Consider the following 16,077-nt stretch of genomic DNA (forward strand, 5'->3'; position numbering starts at 1 on the left):
CCCTCCTTGGCCACCCAAAGTGCTGGGATTACAGGCATGAGCCACCACGCCCAGCCAAACATTCCTATGTGCCTTTCTGTATCTAATTCTGTTGCTGGCTCATAAGTAAGTGCATGCTCAGTAATAACAGACATGCTGAACCATTTTCAGAGCATTTATACCAACTTAGATTACCAATAGTGCCTTATGTTTTAACAGGAGCCCTCTGGCTGCTTCATTGAAAACTGACTGTTCAAGGGCAAAGGTGGGAGCAGGGAGGCCAAGGGAAAGGTTTCGCAGTCATCCATGTGTGACTGCATGGGGCACAGCCCAAAGGGGTAGCAGTGGAAGTAGTGACAAGTGGTTGGATTCCGGTTGTACTTCAAAGGTAGAGTCAACAGGAATTTTCTGATGGATTGGAAATGGAGGATAGAAAAAGAAAATAGACAAAGGTGTGTGGGAGGCATTTTGACTAATCATCTTTATGGATGGAATTGCCATCAACTGAGATTATAAGACTGCTGGGCAGTTGGTTTGAGAGGGAAGATCCTGAGTTCTGTTTGGCATATCACTTTGGAAATGTCTATTAAATATCCAAATGGATATGTCATGGAGGCAGCTGGAGTTCAGGTTAGAGGTCTGAGTCATTGATAAAACTTTGGGAGTTGTTGGCAAATGATAGTGTATTGGTCAGAGTCTAATTAGGAAAGACAAGCTACACAGTCATTTGAACAGGAAACACGTATATAAAGAAGTGTTCATTGCAACAGGGAAGTGGAGTAACCAGGCACAGACTAGGAGGAAGTATAGGAGGAGCAACCAGTAGTCTAGGGCTGAGGTAGAGAGCCCAGGAGAGTCCTCTCCTCTTAGTGCACTGTCCCTACACCTCATCAGAGGAACCCAGCTATGGCCCTCTGCATGTCAGGAGAGTCACTGGTGCTATACCACTGGAACTTACTAGAAATACTTCTTGAGGTGCTGGGGAAAGGAGCAGTGTCTCAGAAGAGTTACTCTATAACAAAACTGCCTGGAGCTAGTGGGGGGAGTGGGACCTGCTGGGCACTGGCCACTGTGTTTCTGGAGAAGTCACCCACCTGCAGGAGCCAGGCCAGGGAGCATAAGAGAACCAGGAACAAAGACTGCTTTCACCCACAAAGTCTCTCCATTGCTCTCTACTGACAAAACCTAATATAATGTCAGAGGAAAATATTTAAATGGCCCAGTTCCATTTTTGCAGAGCAGGCAATAAAGAATGAGTTTGTGGCAGAGATGCAATAAATTGATAACTGTATTTGTCCGTTCTCTCACTGCTATGAAGAAGTACCTGAGACTAGGGAATTTATAAGAAAAGAGGTTTAATTGGCTCACGATTCTGCAGGCTGTACAGGAAGCATGACAGCTTCTGCAGAGGCCTCAGGAAACTTTCAATCATGGTGGAAGGTGAAGGAGAAGCAGGCATGTCTTACATGGCTGGAGCAGGAGGAGGTGGTGGGGGGAGGTGCTACACACTTTTTAACAACCAGATCTTGTGAGAACTCTATCATGAGAACAGCACTAGACGAATGGTGCTAAACCTTTCATGAAGACTCTGCTCCCATGATCCAATCACCTCGCACCAGGCCCCACCTCCGACAATGGGGATTACAATTCCACACGAAATTTGGGCAGGGACAGACCCAAAACATATCAATAACTGATACAGATGGCATATAAAACTGAGACAGAATTAGATCATCCAGGGAATAAGTATAGACACAGAAGAAAACTGAAGCCCGAAACCTATGGCCTCACTCTAACTTAAACAGGTGAGAGCAGGGGAACCAGCAAAAGCAGCTGAGAAAGAGCATCCAGGGCTGCAGGTGGAGGCCTGTGAGACAAGTGACTCAAAGTGAATAGGAGAGGGGCCAGAGTATGTATTGACCGTTCTTTTGTGAAGTTTTGCTGCAAAGGAGAACGTAGAAAAGGTGCAGGTCCTGGTATAGGAAATAGGGTCCAGTAATTTCTTTGTTTTGAAGATGAGAGAAATAGCTGCATGTTGTGTGATGATGAGAAGAGTCCAGTAGAAAGGGAAATACTGCTGACGTTGGAGAGAGGATAGGCTGGCTGGAGTGACACCCTGGAGCAGTAAGAGATGATGGGATCCAGCAGTCCAGTGGAGGATTCTTTGGGTGGACCTAGTGATTGTTCATCCACAACCGCTAGAGGTTATTGCCTCCACAGGGAGGCAATAAGAGGCAGATGGGTGGAGGTGGAGGTGGGAGTCTGTGGAAGACTTTTACCACTTCTATTCTCTTAGCAAAGCAGGAGGCAAAGAACGGAGAGGCAGTGGGAAGGATTGAACAGAGAGGAGGAAGTGCGAAATACTCATTTGGAACAATGGGAGATTGAATAGACCAGGCAAAGAATGATTAAAGTGAGGACTGCTGGCATGGTCCTGTTTTCCTCCAGCCATGTTTAGTTGCATCGTCGTGGCATAGAATAGATGGAGAGCTGGGTTTATCCAGGGCTCCCATCTTACCAAGCAGATAGGAGATGACAGGGAGGTGCACGAGTTGAGGAGGTGTGCAAGGGATCAATGAGAATGGTTGGCCATGGAGTTTAAGCTGGCTCACTAGAGAGGGTCATAAAGGAAGGAAGAAACAGTGAACAGGTAGTAAGATGTGGATTAGAGGTGCTGGTAAGGTTGCAGGAGTTTTGTTTCAGGGCAGTATAGGGAGTGACCTGGATAGATAGGAGGATAGATAGACCTGGTCAGAGTGGGATACTGTGGGGGTTGCAGTCCTTGGACCTGACAAGGTCTAAGGTCTGATCATGGAGGGAGAGGGAAGCTGAGGTAGGGCAGAGGACAGGAGTGGCCTTCATGAGACCAAAAGGATGTTGGAAGGATTATCTACCTGGATACTGAAATCTTCAAGAAGTAAGAGGTGTAGTGTGAAGAAGTTACAACATTCTAAGCTCTTCAGGGATAAGGGAAGCATGTGCCACGTGGGTAGCCTCCCTAGTCCAGCACCCAGTGTCTAGAATATGCAGAGTGAATACCTGGGGGCTGGTGAGGGCAAGAACAAGGTGCCTGTGAGAGGACCTGACGCCTGGTGTTCTCATGACAGGAGTGGTCCTAGTTTTTGGTGTAGAATTGAGCCTTGAATGCACCAGCGGGATCATATTGAAAAGAAACCCTCCAAGACTAGAGGAAGATGCATCCTCTGACAATGTACGCTCTGTAGGCGTCCCAAGTAGCTAGGCTGGGGATTAGATGGACTCCAAGGCATTTCCTCAGGTGGCAATGGGCGGATCCCTGGGAAGGCAAAGCTGTGCAGTAAGAAAACGGCAAGATGCTACGTTCACTCAGGGAAAGCCCCTTTCCCGGGTCTAGGGAGGGCGAGGCAGTTTAGGCTGGGTCAGTTTGTCCCTGCCCTCAGGGTTTGTTGGTCCTGGCAAAAGAGGGCTTTATTTTATTTATTTTTCTTAGAAACAGTGTCTTGCTCTGTTGCCCAGGCTGGAGTTCAGTGGCTCATCTCAGCTCACTGCAAACTCCGCCTCCTGGGATCAAGCGATCCTCCCACCTCAGCCTCCAGAGTAGCTGGGACCACAAGCACCACAGGCGCCCGGCACGATGCCAGCTAATTTTTTTTTTTTTTTTTTTTTAAGAGAGAGAGGTAGTCTCCCTATGTTGCCCAGGCTTGTCTTGAATTCTTGGGCTCAAGCAATCCTCCCGCCTCGGCCTCCCAAAGTGTAGGGATTACAGGCGTGAGCCACTGCGCCATGCCAAAAGAGGGCTTTAGGGCACCCCAGAACGCGAGATCCCCCTCATCTGTTATCTTTAAAGAGGAGGAAGTGTACTCCAAATCGAGCGACAGTCCATTCCTTCCTGGCACGGTGACTGCCGGGAGGCCAGGACCAAATGTGTCTCCTTCCGGCTTTTGCACCACACTAACCGGCGCCAGGCCGCAGAGCCGCCCTGGCCTTCGGCGAGGACTCAAGCGAGCGCGGTGCACGCTGCTCCGGAGTCCCACCGCGGAAGTTGAGGCCGCGGATTCCGAGGGCGGGGTGGAGAGGAATCTGGAAGGACCCGGACCCGGTGGAACGCACTGCGCGGACGGCGCCTGCGTCCGCACTCAGCTGTTCACGCCCTCTTTCTTTAGGCTCTCCCCTGAAAGCCGTCCCCACGCCGGTCTCTTTTTTCTGCCTTCTTGTTTCCCTCCGGCGAGTCAGTGCGACTGTGAATTTCCGTTTCCGGCGGTGCCCATGCTGACCTGAGGAGTCGCAGTTGCGAGCAGGTTCGGTGCTGCGGGTTGGGGTAGACGGCGGTGGGGTCCCTGGTTCTGGGGCACTGGGAAGATCGCGAGTCGTGCGTGTGGGAAGGTCCTCCCCGGGTCCTCCGGGTCATCTTTGCTCCCGAAGAGAGGCATATTTCTCATCTGCCGGAGGTGTCCTGGGGTAATTGTGAGAGTGACGTGATGAATCCCTGCAGAGAGCCCAGACGGGGAGGGAGGGTGTCTGGGAGACGTCGTTTCCTGGCGACGTGGTCCCGGCAGGCGACTTAGACCTGAGCTGGATCTGTTGACCCCAAATTGTGCTTTTCCCTCCAAGAAGAAAGACAGGGAGAGAAACATTACTACAAGTTCCGAACTAAAATATAGCAGAGAAGAAATATAATCTCTGAAATCACACAGCTATTCGGTTTCAAAGCGTTCCTAGCGCCCAGCTCTCCTAACTCCTGGCCAGTGCTCTTGACATTATGGTGATATATAAAGACTTTATGTTTCCGCTGGTGTGTGTGTCTGTGGGAAGCCTCTGACTCACCTCCGTGCTCCGGTAGCACCCTGTGTAGCCTTCCAATGTCGCCCTTACTGCATGGCGCGGAAGATAATAGTTTGGATTTCCTCTGCAAGTCAGATAATAGCTGTATCCACTTACTAGCACAGTGCCTAGCACATCGGAGACAGACACAAATATTTATTCAACGGAATGAATACAGTACCTTAATTGAATGAAATGGCATCCCGCTCCGCTTTTTTTTTAATCAAGCTGTCAGATTTTATGCAGCCCGATTTCCTAAAAAAAACTCACTAATTCAGTGATTACCAATTTATTAGCCACAGATTCCCAGGTAACTCAGAAATCACTGGAAGGTTCTCTGTAAGTTCATGGGGTCTCCAGGTATCATCCAGAACCAGTCCTATCTCACACGTACAGATACTGCTATTTTTCAAATGTATGTAGATAAGTTGTAATTTAGGAGTTTTACAGAGTCAACAGGTACTAAAAGTAATACTGCGATCATATTGGAGGTTCATAAAAACGTTTCACATTTTTTTATTAAAATTTAAGTTTTAGTTTAAGTTAGGAAACCACTTCATTAGTCCAGTTGATACCTGGGTCTGAGCTGTCCAGTATAGCAGCCACATGTGACTATTTAGAGTTAGAATGAAATTCATTAAAAACTCATTTTTTCAGTTTCCTAAGTATGTTGTAAGTAACCACATGTGGCTAATGGCTAAATGGCTGAAAAGTACAGATATAGTATATTTCTATCCTTGCAGAAATAGATACTGCTGATGTTGACACTTAAGATGAATAAAAAGTAACAACCATAAAATGTAATCTTAGGAGAGGTAACTCATCTAATTTATAGAATAACAGAGAGAAATGAAATTGGGGATGGTTAAGCGGTTTCTACCCTTGTTCAGTGAACAAATACATCATCTCTTCATAAAGAAATAAATGAAATTTACTGTTTTTCCCTGGGTATTGCCTGGATTGTGAAATGTTTCTCCCATCTCCTTACCCCAACCTTCTTCCTTGTAGGTTAGAGTTACTTGTTACTGGTAAATAGCCACTATGGAGGCTAAGGACCAGAAGAAACACAGAAAGAAAAACAGTGGACCCAAAGCTGCAAAGAAAAAGAAGCGGCATCTTCAGGATCTCCAGCTAGGAGACGAAGAAGATGCCCGGAAGAGAAATCCCAAAGCTTTTGCAGTTCAGTCTGCTGTGCGGATGGCTCGATCCTTTCACAGGTATGTTAGGCTACGGTCTGGTCGTTCTTCCATTGGTTCTTTTTAAATAGTAGGAGCCTCTCACAGGTGACATTTGGATTCACGAGTCTAGTCCAGCTCCAAAGGACGTGGAGATGCATGGTGTGTGGCTTTCACTGAAACGTGAGAAGCTTTTCCCATAGAAGCTGCCTTGCCTGCAGCATCTGCACACTGGTTGGTGTTTATTGCCCAGGATACAAGAATTTATAGAATTTGTTTGTTCCTAAATTTTAAACTGTTTCTATGGTGATAGTGTGCTTTTTTCCCCCCAGGTATGTTTTACATAGTTGTAATATAAAATACAAAAATTACAATATTTAATACTAACATAGCTTTATTTAGTGAGCCCTTGTGATATGCCTAGCAGTGTACTTTAAACATTATTCAACTAAATCATTCCAGCAGCCTTACCAGAGTAGGAATCATTCTTGCCCTCATTTTATGGGTAAGAAAACTGAGATCAAGAAAAAAAGTTACCTCCAAACATATAACCCGTAAGTAGGAGAGCTAAATGTAACTCCAGAGCCTCTGCTCTTATCTGTTATGATGTACTGCCTTGATATTTACCTTTTGGTTTTTTAAAAAACTATCAAAATCACTCTTAAAACAGTCAGATTTAAGGAGTGTTTAATTTTCAGCTCTCTATAGTATTGAAGTCATCTTGTTAGATCTTTATTGAACAGCAATTATTTGGATGGGGCCAGAAGTTAACAAGTTAATTGACAAGTTAATTATATTTATGTATTGTCTGTTGTACTCTCTATAAAATGTGCTAAAGTACTCATATCTATAAGTGTACCAAAAAAGTCTACTTATAAGGTTGATACCTTTTACTCTATCTTAAAAGTGAGTTTACTATTTATTTATTTGTTTATTTTTTAATGAATAGGACTCAGGATTTGAAGACAAAAAAGCATCATATTCCAGTGGTTGATCGAACTCCACTAGAGCCCCCACCAATAGTGGTAGTGGTGATGGGACCTCCAAAAGTTGGAAAGAGCACTTTGATACAATGCCTCATTCGGAACTTTACCCGGCAGAAGTTGACCGAGATCAGAGGCCCTGTGACGATCGTGTCAGGTAGGACATGCCGCCACAGACACAGAGTCGGCGTGGCTGTTGTCATCTGAGGGACATGCATGCGTTAGTTGTTTTCTTGAGTGGAACATGTTAAATATTGTCATATCATGCTACCTCTCTTATACTTAGTATTACTAAGTTGGCTATAGCTTCAGAAAAGGGTAAGTTCCCAGAGATAAGGATGTGATAATGTTCACATTTCCTCCCAGCACTCTGGGAGGTTCCAAAGCAGGAAGATACTCGAACCCAGCACTCGGGCTGGAAAATCAAGCTTTGCTGCTCGATTGCGACACCAGCCACAGTCCTCTTCCTCCCTGTAGAAGGAGGTGTGGTCCAGCCTCTTAAGGTGATGCTTTCCTTTTCTTCCTGGTTTCCTCCTCCATTTTTTGTATGAGAAATGATAATGTTCACTATATTTTATCCTGACTGCTCTGTGGCTTTGCCAAACATGTTCCTTGGAAGGGCCTAGCAGGCCTGGTCACCGTGAACACATCATTTAACAGACAGCACGCACCTCCTATGTGCCAGGTGCATATGCTTGCCTTATGAAGCCACATTCTGGTGGAAGTGCGAGTTTTCTCTTTTTCCTGTGAGAATTGTCTGCTTTGGGAGATGGTGACCTTTCCGAGTTTGAGGGAAAATGAAACAAACTTCCAGTGGTAGAATGGGAATGTACAATCTGAAATCTCTTGTTATTGCAATAATATAGTTGGATTGAGGCTTTTCTTTATCTTTGGAGCATCCATATTTTCTTTTCCCTTTTTTGAGACAGAGTCTTACTCTGTGGCACAGGCTGGAGTGCAGTGGTGTAATTGCAGCTCACTGCAGCCTCTACCTCCCAGGTTCAAGCATTCCTCCTACCTTAGCCTCCTGAGTAGTGTATGCCACCACGCCTGGCTAATTTTTCTTTTTTTTCCTTTTTTTTTTTTTCTGTAGAGATGGGGTTTCCCCATATGGCCCAGGCTGGTCTCAAAACTCCTGGGCTCAAGGGATCCGCCTGCCTCGGCCTCCCAAGTTGCTGGGACTACAGGCGAGAGCCACTGTGCCCAGCCCATATTTTCTTGACTGTTTTATTTTTACCTTAATTTAGAAATAATTATTGTTATGAATATCCTGCTGCATTATGTTTGAGGATGTTTGTAGCTATAGTGGGAATACGGGAAGTTTTGATAGAGGCAAAGACATTGGCCTGCAGCTGAACAGCAGGATCATGGTTATCATGGAGCCTGTGCAGTCAGAATTTTCCCTTTTTGAGCACTTTTATTCATCTGGGTAGACTTTTGATGTCATTTAAATTTAGAACACAGCAAGAAAAACAGAATGGGATTTATTTTATTTTACCAGTTTTTGCCTATAAAAATGAACTTCTTGTACGCTCCTGTAAACGTATATGATGTTTTATTGGATGCAGTTAAAAAATGAATATTAGAGTTGATGGTTAGAGTTTTTCAGGGTCTTTTTAAAGTAAAATTTTTGTCTTTTCACTTACAGGTAAAAAGCGCAGACTCACCATTATTGAATGTGGGTGTGACATTAACATGATGATTGATCTGGCTAAAGTGGCAGATCTGGTAAGTCAGCAGGGGGTAGCCTGGGGTGCTGATGGAGACTTACAGCATTGTGATAGGTTATTTATCCCGTGATGAAGGGAAGAGAGTCTTATGATTATTAAAAGAATCATGGTCATCATCAGTGATACGGTAGATATGATTGAATTGATGATAATTATGGCAATAAATGTTGTTATATTAATAATAAAAAATGGAATGTGCACAATGAAATGTATTCCAAAATCTAAAAGCAAATCACAGGATGGAGAAAACCTTTAATGAACACAACTAATAAGAGCTCATTAATATGTATACATATATACATACAAATATATCATAGTAAGTACCATTTCTTCTTGGACTCTTCCTGGCACTGTGCTAACTGCTTTCTACAAATTTAGCTTACATAAACCCTTGATACACCCTTGAGTTGAGTAGGTATTATCTGTAGTTTACATAAGATGAAATAGAGCCTCCCAGCAGTTAAGTAACTTGCGTGAAGTTGGGACCCTTGTTCCTGATGGTTCCAGAACCTTCATCCTTAATAATAATGCTAAAGTAAGTACATGAATTGCCCTGAAGAAGTGGTCAGTTTATCAATAAAAAAATCTAGACAGTACTCAGTATATGGAAAATGTAAATGCTCTTGCATTTATGGAAATGATAATGTTCACTATTCTAATATTCTATTAACTGTCTTTTAAATTAGCAAAAATAAAATAGAAATTAGCAAAAAAAAAGCCATATTGATTAGGAAGTGTGGGGTGACAGATACCTTGGTTTTTTCATTTTTATTTAGTTTTTTCTAGACAACTGTTTGGTGACAGAGAGCTACAGATTTTATACTTTGGCCCAGGAAGACTCCTAAAATATAAAGTAAAAAGTAATACAGATTTTAAAATTGTGCCATTGTAATGTCAGAAAACTAAATAACATTCAAATTTTGAACATGTAATGTTACTATTAGTAAAAATAAGTGTTATTATTAACATAGTGTAAGCTTACTCAATCTTGTGTACTTGAAATGATTGAAATAGTTCATACAAGTCATTTGTTTCTCTTTTATTTAAAATATAGCAAGTTTCTAATTTTAAAGACATACATATTAAGAGATGCCTTTACTTTTTTTTTATTTTTAATTATTATGGATACATAATAGTTATACATATTTATGGGGTACATGTGGTATTTTGATAGAAGCATACAATGTGTGATGATCAAATCAGGGTAATTAGGATATCCATCACCTCAAACATTTATCATTTTTTTGTGTTAGGAACATTTCAATTTCATTCTTATAGTTATTCGGAATTATATAATAAATTATAGTCACCCTATTGTGCTGTTGGACACCAGAATTTATTCTAACTGTATTTTTATACCTGTTAACCTTTCCCTCTTTGTCCCTCCCTCCCTGCTCCCCTTCCCAGCCTCTTAACCATCATTGAGAGAGATGCCTATTATGTAAATCTTTTAAAGATTTTTCAAAAGGAACACACACATTTGGTAAAGTACTCTAACTGTAATGCAGGGTGCACACAATGTGCATTTTCTTTTTCCTTAGTATAACCGCTGGTCTCTCAGATCCCTGCAGAGCAGTACCCTTTTAGATACATATAAACACACATGCCACCCTTTAAAAACAAATGGTAGCTTATTTTACACACTGTTCTATGCTTTGCTTTTTTCATATAATGTATTTTGGAGGTATATAATCAGTAAGTACTGCAGCTCTGCCTCCTTTTTAATATAATATTCCATTCTGTGGATGCACCATAATTTATTTAGCCTAGCTTATGTTGACTGCTCTGCTGTGGATTGCCAAAGCCTCCTGTGTCCAGCAAAGGCACACACAATACGTGGATTTGGGTGTGTACAGGCGTGTGTGGATTAGGGGAGTAACACTGTCTTAGATGACAAAGACTGGCAGCTGAGGGACTGTTTGCTCCCTGTTCTTCCTGACCCTACAACCAGCTGCTTGCTCCCTGGCACTCTGTGGCATCAAATGTAGCGTGAGGATATTCCGCCTGTCCTTTGAGCTGGTCTAGTGTTGCTGGAAAGCTGTGCTTGCTGCCTCAGTCCACAGTGGCAGCTGTGCTTTCTCACAAGCCCACCTTCATATATTCTGTGGTTTCGGATTTTGAACATTTCGTAGTTTAATCAAAGATGGGCATTTCTGTTTCCATTTTTTTTTGTTATTTTTAGTTATCTATGCAAAGATAAGAACAGAAGTGTTTTTAATACTTAAACTAGAAGTTTCCAGGAATCAATTCTGAAATTATTTTGCATCTTTGAAGCATCTTAAATTTTAAAAATTGGTCTCATCTACTTATATTTTCTTATAGACCACCATTCATCATAATCTGTTTTTTTTTTTTTGACCTAATTCTAAACTGGTAGCTATTTAAAAAAAATTTCTGAGCAATTGAGTTATCCAAATTAACATATAAGATAGAGGTTTCCACTGCATACTTCTCAACAAAAAACAGATTGTTTTTTTTTTTCTATGAGGCGATTGAAAGAAGAGGTTGGTTTTCTGTACATATTTAATGTATTTCATTGATTATCACTTTCTTCCCATTCTTTGGATGCCAGAGACCTGTTATTTGGCTTAAAAATACCTTACAGAAAACTTGATTTCTTTAAATTAGGATTTCTTAGGTAAGGGCCAGGTTAGACCCAGCCTTTTCTGAGTTACTTCTCATACATTAAAATTCTTATAATGGAAGTTTATATCCTAGTGGACATTGTCTTATGGTGGGCTTTTAGAGCAAGTCAGAGGGTGGTGGTTTCTCTGTCTGGATGATACCTGTGTAGTCATTTGATTTAGTCTGGAGTGCAACTTTTCCATCCAGGGCCAGATAGTAAATATTTTTGGCTTTGTGGATCACATCTCATGCAGCTACTTAGCTCTGCAGTTGCAGTGCACAGGCAGCCATAGACAATATGTAAATGAATTAATGTGGCTATGTTCCAATAAAACTTTAGTTACAAACATAGGTGATGGGCTGGATTTTGCCCGTGGCAGTTGCCAACCCTTAGTGTAGGTGGTCTGTTTTGGTAGTTTCTTTGAGAACTGATGTGTTCTGCTTTTAGGTTCTGATGCTTATAGATGCCAGCTTTGGGTTTGAAATGGAAACGTTTGAGTTTCTAAACATCTGTCAAGTCCATGGCTTTCCTAAAATTATGGGAGTTCTCACCCACCTCGACTCCTTCAAGCATAATAAGCAACTGAAGAAGACAAAGAAGCGATTAAAACACAGGTTCTGGACAGAAGTTTACCCGGTATGAAGAGAAATAATTATTGGATACTAACAGTATAATCCTTTTAAAATAGACTGAAGAGGCCGGGTGCAGTGGCTAACACCTGTAATCCCAGCACTTTGCGAGGCAGAGGCGGTCAGATCACTTGAGCCTAGAGTTTTGAGCTCAGGGCAACATGACCAAACCCCATCTGTACTAAAAATGCAAAAATTAGCCAGGTGTGGTGGTGTGCGCCTGTAATCCCAGCTACTCAGGAGGCTGAGAAGTGAGAATTGCTTGAACCTAGGAGACAGAGGGTGCAGTGAGCTGAGATCACGCCACTGCTCTCCAGCCTGTGTGACAGAGACTCTTGTCTCAAAAAAAAAAAAAATACTAAAGAGACATTACTAAACGTCTCTCTAGGATTCGCCTCCTGAATTCCCTTTGTGTGTGTGTTCACAGTCCCTGGCCTCCTGAATTCCTTTGTGTATGTGTTCACAGTCTATGGCCTGCTGAATTCCTTTGTGTATGTGTTCAGCCTCTGGCCTGCTGAATTCCTTTGTGTGTGTGTTCACAGTCTCTGGCCTGCTGAATTCCCTTTGTGTATGTGTTCAGTCTCTGGCCTGCTGAATTCCTTTGTGTGTGTGTTCAGTCTTCTGGAAGGTTTCCCTCAAAAGAGTGCTTGTTTTGGGCCTCTTGGTGTATCTCATTTGTCTCTGTACCTGCTGCACCAGGCAGTGTCTGGCTGTTTTGGGGTCAGGACTTAATAGAGTACATCGGAAGTTTCTCCCAGTTACAGGACCAGGCGCTGCCCCTTCCTTTCTATACTGCTCTGGTCCGTCGGCCACAGAACCGTTTCTGCGCTCAGACGCCTCACCTCCCACTCCTCACCATACTTAGATGGATGCCCCGGCTCGGCTGCAGAGCAGTCTGCCTCTGTGGGGTTCTGATAAATCCTGAAAGAAGCCAGCAAGGCTCTGGAAGCCTCAGGACAGTGGCTTTGCTGGAAGTCTCCCTTCCTAGGATTGCTTCTTGTTTAGAGCTTTTATTTTGTTGCAGTATTGATGATAATTTAATTGAAATGTAATTTTTAATTTTCCTCTAATGTTTAGGGTGCCAAGCTGTTCTACCTTTCTGGAATGGTGCATGGAGAATATCAAAACCAAGAAATCCACAATCTGGGCCGTTTTATTACAGTTATGAAGTTTAGGCCTCTCACATGGCAAACTTCTCACCCTTATATCCTGGCAGACAGGTAAAATATGATTTTAAGCTTTTTCTTCCTGGGCCATATATTTCAAAGCTAAAAAGGCTAGAAAAAGAACAGTGATAGGATTTATTTTGTGCCGATTTGAATAGTGGGGGTAGAAGTGTAGTTGATGGAAAATGTCTACTTATGTCTTGCTCAAAGATGCCGTGCCTTTGGGAGTAAATTAATTATGAAATGTTTAGGAAAATGGGAGGACTTGGAAGTATTTAAGGCTGCAGGATGTGGCCCCATCCTACGTTCAGCCTCAGTTTTCAGTGATGCTGCCTTCGTGCCCGGGTGCTTGAGTCCTTCGTGTGTTCCTTCTGTTTCCTTCCTTTGTGCTCTTCCTCGTGTGGTTTTCTCAGCCTGGAATTCCCTTTTTCCACCTGCCAGAATCCAAACCACAGTAAAAATCGCAGAGCACAGGCTCGCCCTCTTCCAGAAAGGGATTTTCTGAATATGTTCTTCACTCTTCCCCGACCCCAGGTGGACGTCATCTCCCTGTCTGGTGTCTTACGCAATGAATATCACTTTCAGCCTAGAGATACAGTTGTGTGTCTGCCCCTTTTCCTCTGGTGGATAGTGAATGGTGCTTCCTTATTTCTGCATTTTCTAGTTTTCTAAATGACGTGCTTAGTGGACAAGAGTGTGATGAATCATTGACACATGAAAGGAGGTATAGGAACTTTTGGCATTCATTTCTGCTGTGATTGAATTTATTTTTCTAGGATGGAAGATTTGACAAACCCAGAGGATATCCGAACAAACATCAAATGTGACCGGAAGGTGTCACTTTATGGTTATTTAAGAGGAGCACACTTGAAAAATAAAAGCCAAATTCACATGCCAGGTATTCTCTTGTTGTAGAACATACTAGAATTACACATAGGATTCTTGGGATGGCTTCATTTCTCAGGAAAACTGAAAAATGACCAAACAAGGGAAGATGGCCTTGCTGGAGGTTTTAAAAGTAAGCCAGCTATGTGTAGGCCTACAAAGGTGTTACCGAATCCCGTCTTCTCTGACCTCTTGTCTTGTAGCTAGAGGGCCACTGTTCCAGTGTGGCACAATGCCCTTCTTTAGTGTCATGGGTTAAGCTCTTGGACTGTGGATCATATTTAAACCCCTAGTCAAGGGTAGATACTTCTGACTTCTTGTCAGCTGAAGCTGGCTTTTGGGTTCTTTCTTCCAGGGGTAGGAGATTTTGCCGTGAGTGACATCAGTTTCCTCCCAGACCCTTGTGCTCTTCCTGAACAACAAAAGAAGCGCTGTTTAAATGAGAAGGAGAAGCTGGTTTATGCGCCTCTTTCTGGAGTTGGGGGTGTGCTGTATGACAAAGACGCTGTCTATGTTGACCTTGGTGGCAGCCACGGTTTTCAGGTATCGGTGAGACGGGAGTCATTTCTCTGAACTCTCATTATTCTTTCTGAATCTATTTTTTAATCACAAAAAGTAATGTACTCAGCTTTTATTTATTGAAGATTTTTCTCTTGTACTTATAATAAAGGCCCAAATGCATATTGTAAATATATAGGATAAAAAGAATACTTTTTTTTCATTGTACCAAGCAGAAGAGTCCTCTCCTTCATTCCTCCTTGATCCACGGCCCCAGCGCAGGCATTGCTGCCATGTGGCGCCTGCACGGCCCATCCCCATTTCTACAAAATCAGTGTGCTTTCCAGCTTTCATTGGTCTTTTTCTCATTCACAGTGGTCTCCTCATCCTGTATTTTAAAGTGGATTTCAAATATTTATTTCTTTGTTCTGAAGTGGAATTTTATTGGGTTAAAATCAGGGTTATTTTAAAATGTTAGAAAGGCTAGCATTGTTGTAGCTTTGGAGCTGAGGTTTTTCTAGCTAGGTGTTTAGGTTATCAGGTTATATGCTCCCTGAACTTTGGAAAAGTTTAATGGAGATGGGGATCCATTTCAAGCTTTGTTGTGAGGATTTTCTTCTCTGCTTTTTGAGGCATTAAGAAAGGTTCTTAGGAAATGTGTCTAAGATAATTTTGAGAAACTGAGTGAAAGCAGTGTCTCTCCAGGATCTTTGTGCTTTCCTCACGTGCCCTTTCTTGGTGGTCTTGACAGGACGAGGTGGGGCCCACCCATGAGCTGGTCCAGAGTCTCATCTCTACCCACTCCACCATTGATGCCAAGATGGCTTCAAGTCGAGTGACGCTGTTTTCTGATTCCAAGCCACTTGGGTCAGAGGATATAGATAATCAAGGGTAAGTCTGCTTTTTTTCTATTTTTAATAAAAAGATGTATTACAAAAGATCATATCACCTGTAATTCAGCCATCATAACACATTTTGGTGGGATTTATTCTATGTTGTTTTGTTTTTCTTTGTGTGTGCATGTGTCTCTGAGGGCTCTTCACTTACCTGACATTACAAGGGAGTCTTTTCTTGAAATAAATTGCAGGATGCATTTTTCAACAGACCCCAAATGTTCCTCAAATACCACGCCATCTTCCATAGGTTGCCTTTTGTTTTTTAAGAGACCTGAGGCCACTTGGCTTTCTTTTGGTGGCCAAAACACTAGAGCAGAGTCAAGGAGTTTGTGGCTATCCAGAAGCCACATGCCTTGTCTCTGAAAGTTTTATTTAGATTATGTTGTATTATCTCCTGTGGGTAGGTTTCCATGGATGTATGGCTTATGTGAATTATTTTTCAGTCTGGGTTGGGAATTTGTATACCTTTATACATAGCAGATGTTTGCAAAACATTGGTTTTGTTGTATTGATTTATGACTCCCAGTAAAATTCATCTGAAAATTTTGAGATTATCTAGTATGTAATTTGGTACAATGTGCATAAACTACCTAGCAGAATGCCTGACAGGTACGAAGTGTTTGCCGAAAGATCACTCCTTTATAATGAGATTACTAGCTATTTTCACTTTTGCATATCCTAGTCATCCTTGTCTACAAGAATACTCTCTT

General features: G+C 42.5%; 1 protein-coding gene across 4 annotated transcripts in view; it reads left to right on the top strand.

Annotated features, from left to right (window-relative positions):
• The first annotated feature begins 3,651 nt into the window (after nucleotides 1-3,651).
• BMS1 (BMS1 ribosome biogenesis factor) overlaps nucleotides 3,652-16,077 on the top strand; it is a 48,253-nt gene continuing 35,827 nt past the window's right edge. Inside the window, exons 1-9 of one of the 4 annotated variants that reach the window (XM_063727211.1) lie at nucleotides 3,652-4,261; nucleotides 5,793-5,996; nucleotides 6,904-7,094; nucleotides 8,586-8,665; nucleotides 11,741-11,929; nucleotides 13,000-13,142; nucleotides 13,865-13,986; nucleotides 14,329-14,516; nucleotides 15,223-15,362. In XM_063727211.1, the coding sequence (XP_063583281.1) occupies nucleotides 5,821-5,996; nucleotides 6,904-7,094; nucleotides 8,586-8,665; nucleotides 11,741-11,929; nucleotides 13,000-13,142; nucleotides 13,865-13,986; nucleotides 14,329-14,516; nucleotides 15,223-15,362 (1,229 nt within the window). In that variant the 5' untranslated portion in view covers nucleotides 3,652-4,261; nucleotides 5,793-5,820. 4 annotated transcript variants of the gene reach the window in all.

This window comes from Pongo abelii, chromosome 8 (assembly GCF_028885655.2).
Source record: "Pongo abelii isolate AG06213 chromosome 8, NHGRI_mPonAbe1-v2.0_pri, whole genome shotgun sequence".
NCBI classification, from domain to species: domain Eukaryota; kingdom Metazoa; phylum Chordata; class Mammalia; order Primates; family Hominidae; genus Pongo; species Pongo abelii.